The sequence below is a fragment of the Tetrao urogallus genome (assembly GCF_951394365.1).
Source record: "Tetrao urogallus genome assembly, chromosome: 2".
NCBI classification, from domain to species: domain Eukaryota; kingdom Metazoa; phylum Chordata; class Aves; order Galliformes; family Phasianidae; genus Tetrao; species Tetrao urogallus.
In genome coordinates, this window is record NC_136814.1 from 97,748,950 (window position 1) to 97,769,311 (window position 20,362).

At 34.6% G+C, this 20,362-nt stretch overlaps 1 protein-coding gene across 1 annotated transcript; it reads left to right on the forward strand.

Moving 5' to 3' along the window:
- Positions 1-237: 237 nt before the first annotated feature.
- Positions 238-18,583, forward strand: DDX1 (DEAD-box helicase 1; the record flags this gene model as incomplete). The annotated part of the gene is made up of 26 exons (XM_079550383.1): positions 238-244; positions 590-641; positions 1,562-1,625; positions 2,243-2,272; positions 2,527-2,623; positions 3,815-3,862; positions 4,004-4,087; positions 5,003-5,086; positions 5,501-5,577; positions 6,845-6,917; positions 7,024-7,100; positions 7,928-8,042; positions 8,518-8,656; positions 9,476-9,536; positions 10,561-10,659; positions 11,351-11,440; positions 11,988-12,176; positions 13,930-13,981; positions 14,427-14,573; positions 15,256-15,347; positions 15,903-15,975; positions 16,813-16,885; positions 17,007-17,049; positions 17,273-17,368; positions 18,090-18,210; positions 18,453-18,583. The coding sequence occupies 26 exons, from the start codon at positions 238-240 to the stop codon at positions 18,581-18,583; spliced, it is 2,214 nt and encodes a 737-aa protein (XP_079406509.1).
- Between the last annotated feature and the right edge of the window lie 1,779 nt (positions 18,584-20,362).

Below are 20,362 nucleotides of genomic sequence, written 5' to 3' on the forward strand. Positions count from 1 at the left end.
ATAACATAATCACTGGATGTGATTACTAATTGTATCAAAATTGAAATGGTCTCTTGTTAATATACTTGTTATAGCTACGTATAGAAAGTTCTGGTGAAAAGAAACTTAAGCATCCAGGTCCTTTTTTTCATACATAGTCCTTTTTTGTTTGCATTTTGATTGTAGAAACTTAAGATCTCAGTTAAAAACAAAGTCTGTCCTGCTGTTTGTTTGGACTGTTCTCTTAGATTTGCGAACATGAAAAGTATGTGCTCTTGAAGTAATACTTCGCTCCCTGGGTGTTTTATTTGCTAGTATGTTATTCGCTTTCCCTTGGAGAAAAGAATCCAGGGTTCCCTGGCTCTTTGCATGACCACTAAAGCTGGGGAGAATTGCCAAACGTAGGCCTGGGAAGGGAGAATGTTTCTTATCAATCACTCAAGTTCTGTAGAGAAAGTTGCATATACTGTTGCCAAAAATTGTGCCTCATTACATCTGTCTGTGGTTGCATATCTCCAAGTATCAATGATTCATTTTGGGCTATGTTGAGGTAACTAACACTGCTTGTTAGGTGTGTTTTCTTTACTTTTTTTTTTTTTTTTCCTTACAGAAATGGGTGTTATGCCTGAAATAGCTCAAGCAGTGGAGGAGATGGATTGGCTGTAAGTAGGCATGCTTTTGAGCCTGGCAAAATCTATCTTGTTTTTCAGTACTGTATCACATGCTTAAAATACTTGTGTTTTTTTTTTTTTTTTTTTTTTTCCAAGTTCTGCATCGCTTGTATTTCTTTATAGTGTGAGAGACTGAAAAACACAAACTGCAACTGTAGTAGTAACACACAAACTTGGACAAGCAAATTATGACAGCTTTAGTATTCTTTGATTGATAAAAGACGCTGTGCTTCTGGTTGATTTATTATGCGTTGTGAGACTGCTGGAAATACTGTTATCTAGTTGATACAAGTTTAGTGTTTTCCAGACTGCATTTGGAGTTCCTGTTCTTCAGTGTTGATGCCTAAGTGCGTCGTTCAACAAAAATTACTCTTCCTCATGGTAGTTGCTCGTTTGACTAAAATATTTTACTTTGAGTTATCATTTGGAACAAGACTGTCCATGCAAATTACATCTTTACCTGCATGCTTAGTATTAATCATCTGAGATTGATTGAAAATATTGGTTACGTTTACTTTTGTTCTTTTCCAGTTTTGAGTAGTAATCTTGTAAATGAGGGATATGTAAATGACTTTAAAAGTGAACAACACTGGAAGAAAGGAAATCGGAGAATAAAGTTCTCTTTTTCTTGTTATATACTGATGTATGATATAGCCATCTCGTCAGGGTACAACTGAATACACTGCGTCTACTTGTCCCTTCTTGTTAAGGTACATGACATATTCTAAACCTTCCTTGGAAATCTTGGCATTTTCACTTCTTTAGCTGCAAGCCAGGAAAAATAACTTTTACCTGCTATTTCGAACCTTGACTATGTGGTATGTCAAGGTGGGTTTTGTGAGTTCCTGTACAAACAAAAATTGTTTTCAAATAACTTCTAGTTATGTTAATGTTTGCTTTTTTTCCTCTAGTCTTCCTACAGATATTCAAGCAGAATCTATCCCATTGATTCTGGGAGGTGGTGATGTACTCATGGTAAGCATGCAGGATAGTCCTCAAATGAATATTCTTTGTGCATTATTTCCATCCATCCAGAAGTGATGGAACTAGTGTAGTTATACTAAATCTTCAGTCCTTCTGTAAGAAGTACATCCTTAGATAAAAAACACTTTGAGTTCCTACTGTGGTTCCAGCTGTTCCTTAAGATGGAATTCATTCTTCTTATGCTTCAATGTTTGACAGGCACTGCTACATGAATGAAATCCATCTGATTTCATCTGCTCTTTGTTGTAAACACATGATACAGATCTGCATGGAACATGACTAATGTGTCAATAACTGTCTCAATGTGTCTCAATAACCTTGAAGATACCTGATTATCTCTTGATACCTGAATATCTCTACATTATGTCTCTGTCTTTGATTCTGTAATCAGACATGTATAGATAGTTTTTTTGGTAAGCTCTGGAGGCTTTTATGTTCCAAGTTTATTGAAAAGATTTTGTGTATTTGTATTTGTATCTAATTCATGTGAAGCTGAGATTTTCTGTATTATGTAGAGGTGAAAGAGGTGAAAGTATGAATAGAACCATTGAACAATCTTTACTGTGAATGTTGAAGTTGATGAAACTCTTAATTTTTTCTTCTTGTAGGCTGCAGAAACAGGGAGTGGAAAAACTGGTGTAAGTAATCAAATTTAAATCTAATACAAGAAGTAGTAGTGATAAAAGCAATTATGCCACAAGAGGCATTGTGCTTAGTGATGTATACTTAACATGCCAAGAGAATATGAATGCATTTGTATAAGTATTTAAGCATATACTTGTGCTTGTTTTAAAATGTTTTATAACCCATGGGTATTACAACTGAAAACTAAGCTGACTATATCTGAGAATGTCTGTATAGATTGTGGAAGCAAAATAAATTCATATTTTAGGCTTTCAGCATTCCAGTTATCCAAATTGTGTATGAAACTCTGAAGGACCAAATGGAAGGGAAGAAAGGGAAAGCAACTATTAAAACTGGTGGGGCAGGTAAGTTTTTTTCCATACCACTTGAAGGTTTAGAGTATTGTTGATTCATGTTGATTCCATAATACCCCAAAGTAAAAGAAAATTTACTTGCAATTAAAATGGATCTTCTCTTTTCATTTGTGATAATGTGAATAGAATGTAATTACTCTAAAAAATTACTCTATAAAATTACAAATACAAATACTGTGATTTTTGTGGAAGGAACCACGATGCATTGGACTGCACAGTCTTGGTTGCCTTTAGCTTAAAGTTGGCAAATCCACAGTGCTGCATATTCAGTGTTCTTTTGAATAAAATGGTGGTAATGACCAATTTCAAATGAGTGGTTTTCGGTGGTTTTTAGGGTTTTTTTTTGTTTTTTTGTTTTTGCTTTTTTTTTTAGAAGTCCTCTTGTTAGCACAAATGAGGCATCAGCAGTGACATCACATACTCAGCTTGGGCCTCTTATATAAGCCTGAGGTGCAGACTTGAAAGCCTTTTTGGGTATAGACTGACTTATCTGTCTGGGCAACAGTGTAGTAACTTCAATTCTGCTGTAATGAGTAAATGTTGTATTCTCTCTATTGCCTAGCTAAATTTGGAAGCTGTGTAACAGCACCTTGAGTGGCTAAAAATTTGAATTAGGAAATGTTAAATTGAACTGGCAATGGACAGGGCCAAAACTTGTTGATACAGCATAGCTTGTAACCACGGTGTTATTCTTACAGTATGGGAGTTTCTAATATTTAAATAGACTTGCATCTTGGAAGCTACTGTGTCCAGTCTTTAGTAGTTGGAGATTGAGATTTTACGTTGACTGTAATTGTACAAAGGATGGAGAAAGACCTTAAAGAAGTTGTCAACTTAGAGGTTAGTTGTAGCTACTGTTACAATGTGGACAGTGCAGTCAACTTAAGAAATAAATAAATGAAATCTCAACCTCTGGCTTATCTTTAGTATCAAATTTTGAAGCAGGTTAATCTGCTGTCTTTAATGGAATAATCCAAATTTACATAGAATACCTTCGTATTATACATCTGTGTCAAAGATGGAGGCATTCACTTTGACCAAGGCATTTTAATTGATTTGGAATAAGGTTGTCTTCCCAAAATATTAAGCTAGACTGCAGAGACAACGTGAATTTTGAGGTTTTGTTCTCCAGGCTTATCTTGTTGCCTTAATGCATTTTCTGTTGTTGTCTTTCAAACCTAGTGCTCAATAAATGGCAGATGAACCCATATGACAGAGGATCAGCTTTTGGTGAGTTGTCTTAATGCTACTTCAATTGTTCTTTATGTTTGTCATTGTGAAACAGAATAAAACTAAAATATATCCAAAGATTTTTTTAAAAAGCTATTGGAGAAGTGATTTCTGAAACTAAAGCTTTCTTGTCGTCTTCAGCAATTGGATCAGATGGTCTGTGTTGTCAAAGCAGAGAAGTAAAAGAATGGCATGGATGCAGAGCAACTAGAGGCGTGACTAAAGGTAAGGACAAAATGTATTTCAGAGGCTTTCCTGTAAATTTCAGTTGAAATACCCACCTGTCAACCATTCTTAACGTAGACAATTGCATTTAAAATTTACTATATATATCTAAGTGAATGTCAATTACTCAATTTACTGCTAGCTGAAGACTTTGGAAAGAAAACAAACTTCAGGCTGTTTTGAACTCCCCTGATAGGATGTGGAGTCAGAGGAGATGCCATTATAACCAATCTTCACTTGAACATATTTTATTCAGATGTTATTAATAGGAAGTGGCTAACTGCACTGTACATGGGAATTATTTCCTCACATGTTCCCCACACAGATGCATACACAAATTTTGTGGTTACCTTGGTGAGAGCGGCAGTTGGATGTCTGGTCCCAGCTGTTACTTGGAAGCAGAGAGTTGTGCTGATGTTACAGTGATTCTAGTTGAGTTCATAAAGACCCTCAGTCTCATTTCATCAGATGTGCACAGAATCTTATAGTGCATCTGTACATAGTAACCGCTTGAATGTGGTTAAAATCACGCAGCTAATTATCAGTGCTAGTTCATGCTGATCATCTTGGACTGATTTTTCAGATCTCTGTTGGTTTGATTATAATCAGATGCTGTGGATTCTGCAAAACCACGGATCTCTTGCTAGCTTATTTAATTTTTAGAGACTTCAACACACTACCTCCGAGCACACGCTTCACCTTTCTTAGGACTGCTGTTCTCTGATATGTTTCTCCATCCACATACATAGGTATCTACAGAACCCTTTCACCCTAACACAGTGGAGGTTTTTATGACTCTTATGGTAGAAGATGGAAGTACTGGATATACATTGTCTTGGTCCACTTAACTGTACCACCTCAATGAAATTGAAGTTTTGGTCTTTGTTTTGATCTTTTTTTCCTTCTCTTTTAAAGGAAAGTACTACTATGAAGTGTCTTGTCATGACCAAGGCTTGTGCAGAGTTGGTTGGTCAACTATGCAGGCTTCACTAGATTTGGGTGAGTTTCCTCATATATACATAGACAATTCTCATAGTCACATTCATGAAATGGCTGTGATCCTTTTCTCTTCTTGTAAAGAAGGGAGACTAGGGAAGAGACGCAGTATCAGGGAGTTCAAGACTTGTACAAATCTTCTACTTAAAGGAGAAAATCTGTATAAGGTGCTAATGTTTCAAATGACCTTTTCCCTTTATTTCAATATTTTATTGAAGGTGACTAGTGAAATAAATCAGTATACTGATACAAAGATTATGTTTTAGAATATGTCAAAACTAGAAGTCTTCGCTTAGCATTAGGTGGTATTTTTAACATTAGAGGTTGAAGTCAGCAATATAAATGATAGCAAAGGGTGGTGAAAACTGTAACCTGTCAACCAAATAGTAAAAAAGCTTTACTCTTTGTTATCTTCAGGTACTGATAAATTTGGCTTTGGATTTGGTGGAACTGGTAAGAAGTCTCACAACAAGCAATTTGACAGCTACGGTGAGGTAGGCTTAAAATGTTTATTGATAGTAATGTTGCTATTCATTTCTAAATTCATTACTTTTTAGTAGAGAGTTTGTGTCTTGGTTCTTAGCTGTAGCAATCAGTTGTCTTTCCCAGCAGTGCTAACTTCTTAAGGTAAAAACACTAAGCAAAAATACCATGAAAGCCTCAAGCTATTTTTGGACTAAAGCATATTACTGAATTTAACAGAAGCTGTTAGCACATTGAGAATTAAAATAATGGCTAGATAGCAATGATAATAACTTTTGTAGAAAATAAAGCTTTTCTGTGTGTTACAGGTTAGTGTTTAACTGATCTCTTGGATTTATTTCTTTACTTATTTTCACTGTTAGCTTGTAGAACACCCATCTGCATACCCTAGTGTATGGGAAGTGAGGTCATTGAAGCCTGCATACCAGTGATTGCTGGAAATCAAAAAACTCTTAAGAACTCAAAATATGTACTTGTCTGCCAAAAAAGCTATAGCAATCTCCAGTTGGATCACTTGGACCAGTTGAACCACTACAACTGTTATCTGTATATATATTTAATATGTATTTTTGAAAATAACTGTGTTGGTTTTTGTGCAGAGTGCAAGTCAGGAGTTCATAGATGTTTGAGCATAGCACATAAATATAAATAATACAGCAGAAATGTCTGTGCTATTGGTGAATTGTCAATACTGTAAAACTTGCAGATTTCAGTATTGTAGGTTTTTTTTATGATAGCGATAACCAATCTGTCAAACTTGAAGCACTTCATAGTGCACATAGGTTTTTATTAAATATGCCTGCAATGAGATTTCAAGCTGTTTCAAGTATTTAAGGTATATAGCACACATTTCATACTACCTACAAGAGTGACCCTTCTCATATTATCATGAAATAGGTTACTATTAGAGTGTTCAGTGCTTGAAGCTCAAATTTAAGTTGATTAGTAAATGTATAATTAATGCACTTCTTCATAATGCAGAAGCCTTCCAGGTGAATGACTTGAATTTGTCATTGTCAGTGTTCAAGTAAATTTAAAGCAGCAGTGAAGGTGGGGGTATCGAAGATAAATTTGGCAGTTTACTGAAGATGTAAAATATGAATGCTGTTTATTACAGTAGTATTGAAATAAAAGTAGAACTTGAGTCTCTTGAAAATAAGTATTTAGTGGGGAGAAGTGTAAAGACTGTAAAAATGGGCAAAAGTGTAAGGAGAAGGTTTTCTTAATACATTAATTGATCTAAAATTTGTTAGTTTCACAAAATTTTTCTCATTATAGGAATTCACCATGCATGATACAATTGGATGTTATCTAGACATAGATAAAGGACAAATTAAGTTTTCCAAAAATGGTAAGTTTTATTCACTTGCTTTTTGAGAGCTTTATTTGGATGCTTGAAGGGTGTAGGAAAAGGAATGTGTACGCATGATGTCTGACTGTGCAATTCCTGCTTTCAGGGAAAGACCTTGGCCTTGCATTTGAATTCCCACCACATATAAGGAACCAGGCACTCTTTGCAGCTTGTGTGCTGAAGGTAACTTAGGAATGTCACAGATGTGTGTGCAAGATGGTGGAAATTGTTCTATTTCCACTAAGTAGTTATTAATAAAATCCTCATACCTACCTGTAATTACTATAGTTGCACATTTATGCTGTTTCCTTCAGCCTACTAGTGATTCACTACTGAATTTGTCACAAGTGTGTTAGCTTTGACAAGGACTGCTCAAGCTACATACCAAGTATCTAAATTCAGATGGAAAAACTGAAATTGGAATATGAGGGTAGAATGGTGTGGAGCAAGTACTATCTTCCTCTATTAAATTTTGGTATACTGTGATTCAGTAGAGTTAAACAGGTAACTTAATAGTGTCAAAGTTTGTGGTCTACCTGAACTACGTTTCCTATTTCATTTACTCTAAATTTTAACATTCTGTTTGTGGAGCAGTATGTCTTTGTTCTTACAGTCTCTTTGAGATGATGTCTTACTGAGCAAAGGCTTTAGTAGAACTTTTTGGTGTTCAGAGGAATGTAAAAGTCAAAAATTGATTTTTCTTTTTGTTTAGTTGAGGTTAGTCATTGAATATCAATTGAATATAAATTTTGTTTTAACGTTTCAACATCTCTATAAATGTTTGAATACTTTGATATGGAATTTAAGAGCTAAAATTCGAGTACAAAATGTCTGGCGGGTTTTAGACTGCTTGGGAAAGATGTGAAAGAGGGCCAGGGGGAGAATAATACCCCATTCCCTGTCCCCACAGAATATGTAACTGGATTCTCAAGGGTGTAGCTTCCTGTGGAATTGTTTCTCTCTTTATATTGTTGCTTGAAGCTATGTGACACAGTTTTGTTGAAATCTAGAATGCTGAATTGAAATTCAATTTTGGTGAAGAAGACTTCAAGTTTCCACCAAAAGATGGCTATATTGGTCTTTGCAAAGCTCCTGATGGTAATGTTGTAAAATCACAACATACAGGTAGGTTTCACCTTTAATTTTCTCTTTGTTGTGTATTCATATTGTGTGTTAGAATACATTTTGTTCACTTTCATTTCTACATTACTGCAGTACTCATTTTAGATTGCAAGCATCTTCTTAGTGGCAGCAAATCCAATGCTTTTTTGAAATTCTTCAGTCATCTTCAGTTTAAACTGAAGTAGTATTAATGCTTTGAGTTCAGAATTAGGTATCTGAACTTCTCTTAAAGAATTCAAGCTACTACAGGTTGTTCTCCTAATTTTTATTGCAGGGTATATATAAAAAAGTATTATGTTGCATGTCCAGCGTACCGTTATCACTGCAAGATTTACTTATAATCTGAATATTAATCTAAAGCAATAACACCCATCAATGATCTATTTAGAATTATATGTTTATTTATTGTAACACATCCCAGGATAGAAAAGTAGTTTGTCTTAATGGCTTTTCTATTTATTTTTTCTCCAAATCTTAGGAAATGCACAAGTGGTTCAAACACAGAACCTTCCAAATGCTCCAAAAGCACTGATTGTAGAACCATCGAGAGAGCTGGCAGAGCAAACCTTGAACAATGTGAAGCAGTTCAAAAAATACATTGATAATCCCAAGTTAAGGTGACAATACCTCTGTTACCTAGATTGCATTTACAGTGTTGTCCATGGGCATGACTTGACAGGGGGTAGGGTTCTACTGTATTACTGAATGAACCTTAATCTGCAGTGCCACTCAGTAATATCTGCTGCAAGCCAGCCTTCTAATTTTTCTGCACTAATCAGACTCCAACAGGTTGCTGTATACAAGGTCATCTCTGTTAGCATTAGTGTGCTTGTAGTACAAACGTACTGATTAGCATGGGATTAAAATTCTAACAAAAAAAAAAAAAAAAAAAAGCAAAAACTTGTTTGCAGGCTACTTTGTTCTTAAGTGATTCCTCTCTTGACTCTACTTAATACAACTTTAAAAAGAGTCTTTAGTTTTAAAGAACAGCGGAGCACAAGAGTGCTTTTACTAGAGTTGCATGTGTCTAGCAATGGAGAGAGCCAAGTTATGATGTAAAATTGATTTTAGTTTCATTATTTGCATTGCTTACTTTCAAGAGCATGGGAAACTTACTAAACTAATTTGTCTGCTTAAGATTTTAAAGAACCGAATCTTTTTTAAGGTGAAAATGGTTAAGTTGTTAATGTTTACTACAACAACAATAAAATAGCAGTTAAAATATAACAAAATTTGCAATTTCTCAAATTGAAGTACTATATATTCCATAAAAAGGATTTTTTTTTTTTTTTTTTTTTTTTTAGTATTTTGTTCCTAATTACCATTCAGAAATGTTAAACGAAGCTACTAATAGTACAGTCAATCTTCAGCTTGATACTTAGTTTCTCTCCTGAATAGAAAAATAATCAAATATGTTGATGTAACTTTCGTTATAGGGAATTATTGATTATTGGTGGAGTTGCTGCAAGAGATCAACTTTCTGTGCTGGAACAAGGAGTAAGATGCATTCCTTTTGTTCATATAAGTTAAAAGTTCAGTTTCAAAATAGCTTACAATGTACTTTGAGAATAGTACTAAAGTTTCCTGTGACTGCTGTATGCCTGTGAGAAAGAGATCATACATTTGATAGCGTGACAATGTTACTCTGTTCTAGCACTTGTCATTTTACTTCTGTGACAAAAATAAATACTAAATTCTAAACACAAATACTTGTAGTAATTGATCAAATTCTATTTTAAATTGTTCAATAGTACTTAGACATAACAGGAATTTTTACTTTAGACATTTGTTGTTAATTACCAAGATAAAAACAGATTTCTTACTTTTTCACATTTATGCCAGTAAAACTGGTCTGTGATTGTCAGGTTCAAACTTTATACCAAACAGGTCCTACACAGAAGGAACCAGTCTAGTTTCTGCAGCATAGAATGTGTAGTTGATTCAATTGTCCCTTAGGTAATAGTGAAGTATTTTTGTTGTTTAAGACTAATTTTTGGAAGTAATACCTTGTCAGTATTGAGAGGATTTTTTTACAGTGATTCTGACTGCTGAAATCAGAAGTTTGTCCTAAGCAGGCTTGAACTGGAAGATTGCTATATTTCCATATAAATCATAAATTTATAATGGTGAACCCTTCTGTCTGGCAAAATATTAAGTTTCTTTCTATCATTGGTAGATTTAACAGATTTCTTACTGTAGAGGTATACCTAATTTTTCTTAAATGGGAATGAAATAAATTTGTTGCCTGCAGATTTTGTGGGATTTTCTTTTTCCAAGGATGCTGAAAATTTTATCGGGCATGGTTCTGGCAATTCTAAATTGAAAGGTAGCCTTTGCTTATGATAGTGGATGTAGGGGACAGATGATCATAAGATGTCCATCTGATACAAACTACTCTAAATGCTTTTGTTATATATTTGTAGAAAATAGAGCATCACACTGCTGATTGTCTCACAAACTGAAGTGTAGGCAAAACATTTATTAGCTATGTGACAAATAAATGCTGCTGTGTATTTCATAGGTGGATATTGTCGTTGGAACTCCTGGAAGACTGGATGACCTGGTCTCAACCGGAAAACTTAATTTATCTCAAGTTAGATTCCTCGTTCTGGATGAAGCTGTATGTAGAGAATTAAGCGATATTTAATTTCTAGTCTTAAATGCAGTATAGCATTTTATGAAAGATGTAATGCAACGAATAGCTTTGTAGCATTTGGCACTTAACAGCTGCCTCTAAGGCAGTCTAGATTAATGTACTTCTATATTTTTTGTTTCTAAGCATAGTAACCTACATAATTTCTCTTTTTGTAGCCTCTTTGGTAAAGCTGTTTTATTTTAATCTGATAGAGAAATATGTTTCAGACTGTATTCATAAGATTAGCAAATTCAATCCCTGTCTCTACACAGTATAGTACTTGGGAAGCTTGAAGAAATAAACAGTAAGGATTTTTGCTTACCCAGCAGGTCTTCAAGTCAACGTATGTCCTAGTCTGTATGTTGTTAAATGAGTGCATCTTCCTGATGTGTTATAGCACAACTGAGTGTTGACAAAGATAAAATGTCTCTCAGTATTAGCTAATAGAAGCAGCTGAAGCAAATATTTAATTTCTTGTGAAGCACTGCAGCTGTACTTGTAAATAATACGCATTTTTCCTTTTTTTTCTCCTTAGTAACAGTATTCCAGCTAGACATTGACCTGTTCAGCTAATTAAATGAGTGGACCTCTAAGACTAAAGTGTATAGCTTATTTGACTGAGCTATACTGACTGACAAATAAGAACTGCAGCTTTTTACATTTTATTCCCATGTAGGATGGCCTTCTTCTTCAAGGTTATTCAGATTTCATTAACAGGATCCACAGCCAAATTCCACAGATAACTTCAGATGGCAAGAGACTTCAGGTATAAAGTCTGCCCTTGATTTCTGTGGTCTGCGGCTTTCAGTTAATTATTGCATGGCATGGAACTGCTTCTTTGACATAGTTTATTCTTTGTTACAGCCATTGCTCACAAGCAACATGTGATTATTGGGTTCAATAAATGTCTGGGAACGTGTATTTTTGGGATCATAGGTCTGAAGCCCAGTGTCTAATAGTATTTGTGTTATATGATAAAAATGCATCTGAAAAATGATTGAATACTTACGTTGACTACCTGCACTCTTGTTTCTGATGCTATAATAATCATCTTAGGAGAAGTATTTTTGTTACTCTCCAGTGATTTAAGTTTCTGTAGGAGAGTAGTTGCGTTTGTCCTGACTCATCAGCTGAGTAGATGCTGTGATGAAGGAAGCTGGTTTGGAAGACTTTGTGCTGAAGCGTGCTACCACATACTCTTCTAGGGTTTTTTGTTTCGTGATGCGATGTCTGTAGTTTTGCTTTGTTTGCTTTTGGATTTTTGCTAGGAGACTGATCTCCAGTGGCATTCGTGTGGCTTTTTTTCTTCTTAGGTGATTGTGTGCTCTGCAACACTACATTCTTTTGATGTGAAAAAACTATCTGAAAAGATCATGCATTTTCCTACCTGGGTTGATTTGAAAGGAGAAGATTCTGTCCCTGAAACTGTACACCACGTAGTTGTGATTGTAAATCCCAAAACTGATAAACTTTGGGAAAGGCTTGGCAAGAATCATATCAGAGTAAGTAGCTTATAAATGGAACTTGGATTACTTGTTTGCCAGTATTTACTTCATCATGCAGAATTATAGGATCTTTGCCAGCTATTGAAAGTTTAGTGTAAATGAAACAATTTGCTCCATTTATTCAGCAGCATGATATTGGTAATGTCATAACACTGTATTTGAAAAGCTCAGTCTTAACTTAGGAAAATCCTGGAGGAATAGCATTGTGGTTTGTAGTAAGGAACAATAGCACTGGACCATTTATTCAGTCGTTTCACAGCTAACTGTAGCCTGACTGTAATTAGTTCAGAAGAGACCGTAGATCATTCAGAAGAGACGGGTAAACGCCACTGTATGGATCATTCTGTAGAGCACTTTTTGTCTCTAATCTGTGAGATAAGCAATTTTTAGAGGAATAAATTTCATTTTGGACTACATTTGAGACTAGGGTTTAAATTCTGCATTAACCTCACATATTCAGGTGGGAAATTCAGTATTTAAGTCTTCAGTTTGCAAGTTCTGAATAACTTGGAACTGTGTTTCATTTTTAACAACTCTTAAGCACTTGGGATCAATTGGTTTTCTTAACACCTCATTATTTGCAGAATTTTCCTTTGTTAGGACTGGTAGAGCTTTTTGGTTAAGTCTTAACATGAATTTATTTCATTTGCCATTTCATCTGCATTGTAGTTTATATGATTCCAGTACAGTATAGTAACAACTTCTTATTAAGCAGTGGTTGTAGTACATTTCTTTCAGGTATACATGAAGAGTTGCCTGGGTTGCTTTTTTCTATGAATCTACTTTGGATGCTTACATTCAGAACTTTTCTTTAGTTCAAGGTAGATTAAACTGTGTGACAGTGGAACAGAAATTATCTTACTTCTCAACTTTATTCATAGTAATTTGTATGGTAGTTTTTAAAGAAAAATGTTTATGGAGTCTTGTCAGCTACAGGAGGTACATATGCATTCATCCTTGCTGCCTCCTCTGAGGTTATTTGTTTAAAGATGAGACAGAATTCTAGGGTTTTTCTGGGGTTTTGATTCTTCAAGATGCTGCTCTTTCATGAATATAAAACTCTTGATCAATTAACTGGAGTTTAACATGAAAACAAATATTTTAAGATAGTGACCTTAGCTTTATTTAAGTACCAGAAGGATTCTAAATAACTGAAACTTCCATATGAGTTAAAAAAAATTGTCTATTTGCATATAACACTTAGATCACTAGACAAGTAGCTTTTCTCACCTGAACACATCATAAAAAGCTAGGGATTTTTTTTACTCAATGGGTAGATTACAGTGGAAAAGTATTGAGAACTTTGGAATCTGAATTTTCTGTTACGTAATCAATTCAGTCTTCAAACAATTTAGATTATTATGAAAAACAAAAAAAAAACAAAACAAAAAAATTTTTAAAATGTAGAGTATTAAACCTAATTTTAATTAATTTAATTTAATTTAATACCACAGTACTTGAAATTTCAGGATTGCAAGCGGAAACAACTGGTACCATTGAACAAGTTAGCTGGCCTTCTCTGGAATTCTCTTATGGCTTGTAGATGAGAACAGAATCTGGGTTTTCAGTGAGTTGTTTGAGGACAGAATCTTTGGTTGCAGAATGTTGCCAGTTTTTACAAAAATATTCAGTAAATGCTAAGTAGTTGGTATTAGGTTTTCTTTCCCCCTATTCTTGTGATTGTGTGTGGTTTAGCCACAGCTACAGTAAAATGACTAATGATTTGTTCTAATTTTCATTTTTTTCCTAGACTGATGAAGTACATGCAAAGGACAATACACGACCTGGTGCAAACACTCCAGGTAATCAGCAATCCATGTTAAGTAGTAATAGATTGTAAAATGATCTTCTGACTGTTGTTAAGTAAAGCTGAATTATAGTAGATAATTGTCTTGAGGTGTGTTCCTCAGTATTCATTTATAGGTTTATGTAGTTATGAGGAGAGCTATTTCCATAAGTAGATGGGAGAGAAAAAGACTTGCAGGTATCTAGCAGGTGTGTAAACAACAAATGTTTTTTTGTGTGTGTATAAATAGCCTGAAACTGAGTAGTTTTGTTCTTACTGTATTGCATTACCTTGGAGCAGGGATACATGGGTGAGGGAGGAGAAAACTGAAGTCCTAGCCCACCTGCTCTGCTAATAAACATTTGTCTACCAAAAGGCTATAGAATCTTTAGATGTGTGCTCAAAGAGTTTCCATATTTTAAAATTATTTATTTGAAATGAGTTTTATTACTTTTACTTAGAAATGTGGTCTGAAGCTATCAAAATTCTAAAAGGAGAGTACACGGTTCGGGCAATCAAGGAACACAAGATGGACCAGGCCATTATTTTCTGCAGGACAAAAATAGATTGTGATAATATGGAGCAATACTTCATCCAACAGGGTGGAGGTAATGTTTTTCATCAAAACCTTATTCTGTTGCCTTCCTTGCTCATTTTAAAGACAATGTTTTACAGTGAAGTGATGCTCAGATATCACACAAACAAATTATAGTCGAGTTCTTTTGACATTGATCAGGCATAAGAGTCAGGGTTTTGTGGAACAGAGGTACAGAGATATTGCATGCGGAAGGAGGCAGTGATCTGTTTCATGCCTGTAGTTGTCAGCTCTGAAATGGCTGGAAACAACCCACTGTGCACAAAAAATTTGAACTAGTAAGAAGCATGTATAGTACCTGCTGAAATTTACGTTAGAAGGAGCAGTAGTTGCTCTAGACACAGCAGAAAACGTGAGGGCATGAAGAAGTACACACATGAGGAAACATGGAAGGGAAATGTGGCAAAATACAGAAGGGCACTACGAAGGGACATGTGAGGAGCAACGTGAAGAAGCAAGGTAAGTTTTGACTAGGAAGAAATAAGGAGAAGTCTGCACAGAACCCTTTTAGTAAAGTGGAGAGGAAGGGTGTCTATTTTTCCAATACTTGCATCAGTCATATATTTGTTAATTGATAATAAATTAAATGATGGAATTCCCTTAAGTTGAGACTTTTGCCCTCATGTACTTCTTTCACTGCTGTATGATGCTGTGTTATATCTAATGTATGATGTTATTAATGCATGCTCTTTCAGGCCCTGACAGGAAGGGGCATCAGTTCTCATGTGTCTGTCTGCATGGTGACAGAAAACCTCAAGAAAGAAAGCAGAACCTGGAAAGATTTAAGGTGATGCAGCAGACCCTTGCAGGCTTTTCCTTCACATTCCATTATCTGAAAGCATACCTTATGTTTTAATCTGTGCTGCTAGTCCTTAGTTTAATTTAAATTGGGTTTGGATGTTTTATGATTGGCCCCTAAAATTCTGTGAGATGCAGGTTCTTTTGGTGGAAATGCATGCTCAGTTATCATGACCTGTATAGATTTTCACTGATAGAGGGTTCTAAATAAAGCTAATTTTAAGTTCTGTAACATTTATAAACTTATAAACTTACACTGTATCTTGATGATCAAAAATCAAAACACATGATTGTTTAAATGTGTAAGCTGTTTATTGATTTATAGTTGTCTTACATTTATAGGGAAGAAGTATCCACGTAAACTGACAAAACTTTTCATGTTCAAAAATCATTGTTGTACTATAGAAGAGCTTTATTTGGAGTATTATGTAACGTGCAGACATACCTTCAAGGCAAAGTAAATGGAAAGGACTACTGTTTAAAGTAGTCCTTGGTTGCTGATTTGGTTTATTTAGCTCACCGCTTCTTCTGACTATTTTCACAGAGAGGAGATGTCCGTTTCTTGATCTGCACAGACGTTGCAGCTAGAGGAATCGATATTCATGGTGTTCCCTATGGTAAGACATAACTTTTAAACTAAGCTATTGAAGTTGCATATGACTTCAATGTATTTGCTGTCCTTCGAGCTGTAAATACTTAAAACAGGTATGTGACTTAACAGCTTTATTTTAAGAAAACAGAGTTGTATATGTAAAATGCTTTATCTGGATGGACTTTTGATTGTCCACTGTGCCTTCTCGAATATCTGATGTTCTGCGTTGCTGGGGGTGTTTTTCGTTTGTCAAAAAAGGAAGTTAATCATGGGGAAGAAATTTTATAGTGGAAGCTTTAAGTGTTGGTAATGCAGGTAACACTGCTGTATTAGAACACTAAGTTCGCACTTGATAAAAGGGCTGAGGAAAAACATTACACCAATCCAAACCATGTTTATTTTAATTGAATGGTCTGTGACATTTCTTATATTTAGTGTATGTACATACTTTTTTTTTTTTTTTTGAACTTTTGAGGAGAGAAATGGGGAACATTTCTTTGATAAAATCTTCATCCCACAGACTAAATAATTAGGAATTAATATTGCCACTTATTAATATCACCAATTAATATTGGTGGGTTTTAAAGTGATGGATATTGTTTTAAATGCTCTTTTCTAGCCTCCTGTCTTAGATTGTTTGGTACAAAATTGTAATAGGAATAAAATCCTTAATTTGATAAGCATCACAGTGTCTCATTTTTCATAATCTCACCACGACACGCTAAAACCTGTGGGACCCTGCAAGTCATAGTGGGACATAGCAGGGGAGTTGAAACTATTGATAATTATGGTCCTTTTCAGCTTAGGCATTCTATGATTCTGTGATAATCAAATCATATATTGTGGATTGTGTCTTGTACAGTTATCAACGTCACACTCCCTGATGAAAAACAGAACTATGTTCATCGAATTGGAAGAGTAGGCAGAGCTGAAAGGTATGTGTGCATTCAGAGAAGCTACTATAATTTCATGGAATTTCTTTTCTTGATTTTTTTTTTTTTTTTTTTTTAATAAATTGACAGTAGTTGAAAAACCTCCTCTCTCCCATTATTTCAGGATGGGTCTGGCGATCTCCCTTGTGGCAAAAGAGAAAGAAAAGGTAAGTTACACTCAAGAGCAAAATCGAATGGGTGCTATTTACTTAAGTTCTGTTCACTGCTGATGCTGAGCTTTAACAGCCTGTATTGGAAAATAGCTGTTTTTTCCCACCTTAACTGAAAGGGACTCTAAAAGGATAATTGAATACACTTTCATGACAGAATTGATTGAAAAATGTGGGTACAAAGCTATTTCTGAAAGTTTAAAAGTTGTTTTATTTCTAGGTTTGGTATCATGTATGCAGTAGTCGTGGAAAGGGGTGTTATAATACTAGACTCAAGGAAGAAGGAGGTTGTACCATATGGTACAATGAAATGCAGGTAAACGTTTTGTTGACCGTTATGTTCTGATTCCTCTGAAAAGACTGTGGTGTGTAGCCACTGTCTTAAGTGACTGTTTAGTTTACAAATCTAATTTTGAAATCTAATTCCATTTGAAGAAGAATTTTAAACATAAATTGTAATTTTTGTAAATTACTTGTTCAATTACAAAGCCTGTCTTAATATTCTTAGCCGATTCCATCAGTCTTAAGTTCAACTTCTCTATCATCATCTTAATGATATGCTGTCAAGAGTTATAGAATGTTAATTACACTTTTGTCTAGATAGCTCTATAGCTTGAAGACAAACTAAAGATTTGCTATTGTTCTAATGTGGAAATAATGTGTAAGTTCTTATTTGGTTTTGTATACTAGCTATGAATGCTTCTTAAATTAACAGTGCTTCCCTTCTTTCTTCATTAGAGTGAATGGCACGTGAAGTAGCTCCATTCACATAGAATAGTATATGAAATGAAACTTTCTCGTTAGGTAGAGACATAGTGAGATTGGAAATGAATTTGTGTAGTAGTTTGGGCAAAAAATAATGTATTAACCTTTGGTCCTTAAGACAAAACTGTTTTCTATGTGCAGTTTTTATTGAGTCTATTTGAATAGTTTGGCTCTGGTGGTTTTTGTGGGTTTAGATTTTTATTTTTTTTTCCGAATGTTAGTCTAACTGGAATCTTGGAACATAAAAGTGATTAAATTTAAACTTTCTTCAGTTGCTGGGAGAAATTGAAGAACACTTAAACTGCACTATTTCCCAAGTTGAACCAGACATAAAAGTACCAGTAGATGACTTTGATGGGAAAGTTACATATGGACAGAAAAGAGCCCTTGGTGGTAAGTAATGGTCTGCTCTTGAATTAGTCTGCTATATGGTGGTTGTCTGCTGCATAATGGCACTGTTAGTTCTTTGCTGTCTTTTGCATTTCTTACATCCAACCTATGTGTTGCAAATAGCCAGAGTGTGTGTATGCCTGTGTTTTATTTTGTTAACTTAGTGAATGGCTACAATTGAACGTTACTAGTTGTGGTGACAGATAGCTTTGAATGCATCATTTACATGAGATATCTTTTGGCAGGTGGACTTTATAAAGGCCATGTGGATATTCTGGCACCTACAGTTCAAGAGTTGGCTGCCCTTGAAAAGGAGGCTCAGACATCTTTCTTGCATCTTGGCTATCTTCCTAACCAGCTGTTCAGAACATTCTGATTGTGCCACACTTGAGACAAGACATGAGTTAATAAATGTTCTCTCCTACAAGTACAAAATTCCTTTACTATCTTTTCAGTAGCAATAGTTAGAAAAGAAAAAAAGGATTAAAATTCAATATATTTCTTGCATGATAAACAGTGTGTTCAGCATTGTTAACTCTGTATTAGCTCTTGATAAATAAAATGGCAAAGATGGAATGGCTTTTGTTCTTTTTTTGTTGTTGCCTTGAGAGTTAACTTACAAAATCATTTTTTGCATCAAAAGATTTATTGATAATACAGATATAGATAAGCAAATCATAATAATTTACAGATGAAGATTTAATTCTTTATGGAACATATGTAAAAAATGGCTTCACTAATGATGGGATGTGATTTTTAATTCTATGACTTCTAAAGATGCATCAATTTTCAGGCAACTTTCCCTCGTGACTGTCTCTAAGGAAAAGTATTTAGATGTGATATCACAGTAAGCTACTTGGAATGATGGGATAGATTGCTTTTTGTATTACTTTCAATGACTGCTATCTTAAAATGCTGAAAGAAAATACGAACTTTCTGGAATGCATAATTTCCTCTGCAAACAAGATTAAAAAATAATAAAGTAAAAACTAGAAAGCCAAGCAGAACCATACTAAATTGAGTTCAAACAATTGTCCATGTAATGAAGTCTCTTCTTGTTTATTTTTACCTTGAAATTTGTATGCCTTTTCACCTAACAACAGTAAGTGAGAAGCCATTTGTAGCTGGAGTAGTTAGCATATATGTTCCATTTACTTGATTGTTGGAATTGAGTCTTAAATTGCATGTTCTTATATAGGCATGCATATATAAATGTAGACTGTTCTAAATCTGTGGGAAGAAGTTGTGGGGGAAGGAGAGAGGAAGTTGTTTCAAATGTGCTTTTTGTTAAATTTTGATAACTAACCGTTAGCTGCCTCTTGGTGGAGCTGATGTTTCATATATGGCTATCAGCCTTCTGCTTCCAATTGGGTCAATTATATTCTTCCTATTCTATTTTCCTTAGAAACAAGCTCTTAAGCAAAAATAAATAAATAAATAAATAATTGAGATTGTTTGTATGAAGTAGAAACTTATAATGGCGGGCTCTTCCTTCATGACTGACTTCTTGTTTCAGCTTGAATGAGCATTCATTTTAAGCTGGTAGGATGGTTAATCCACTAACTTCTGGTTTAAATAGCTTGTTCCTTGTCTGAATATGACACTAATTTTTGCTACTGTATATTTCAAAACTATGTTTGTTTTTCCTTCTCAGTGTTGATTTCTGGGGCTGGCTAACTGAGAACAGCATGAAAAGGTAGACTTTCATAAGAGCCCCATAGAAGTATTTGTCACAATTTACTGGGTTTGGAACTCTGTAAAACAACCCAATGTGGGTAGGTACACATGCTGTGCTCTAGCATTTCTATCCAAAAGGGGAACATAAGGGAAATTGAAGATTACCCTAAACAAAATAAGCAAGGCCCTACTGTTTTTAAGGTTTTTGTTCTTCCTAAACATCCTCTAATAGAAGCATCTGTAAATTTGAAATAGTATAAGCTTTTTTTTTTTTTTTTTTTTTTTTTTTTTTTTTTTTATAACCTCCATTACTTTATCACTTATTGGAGTACCTTTGTTCAATAGCTATGTGGTTTTTGACTGATTTGTTTCAGTACAATGTCTTGAGAGAACCTGCATTCTTGTTGGGTGATTAACTGTGAGTATTTATAACTACTTGTAGTAATCTTTCTTTGTTTTCCTTTACACTCCTATAAAG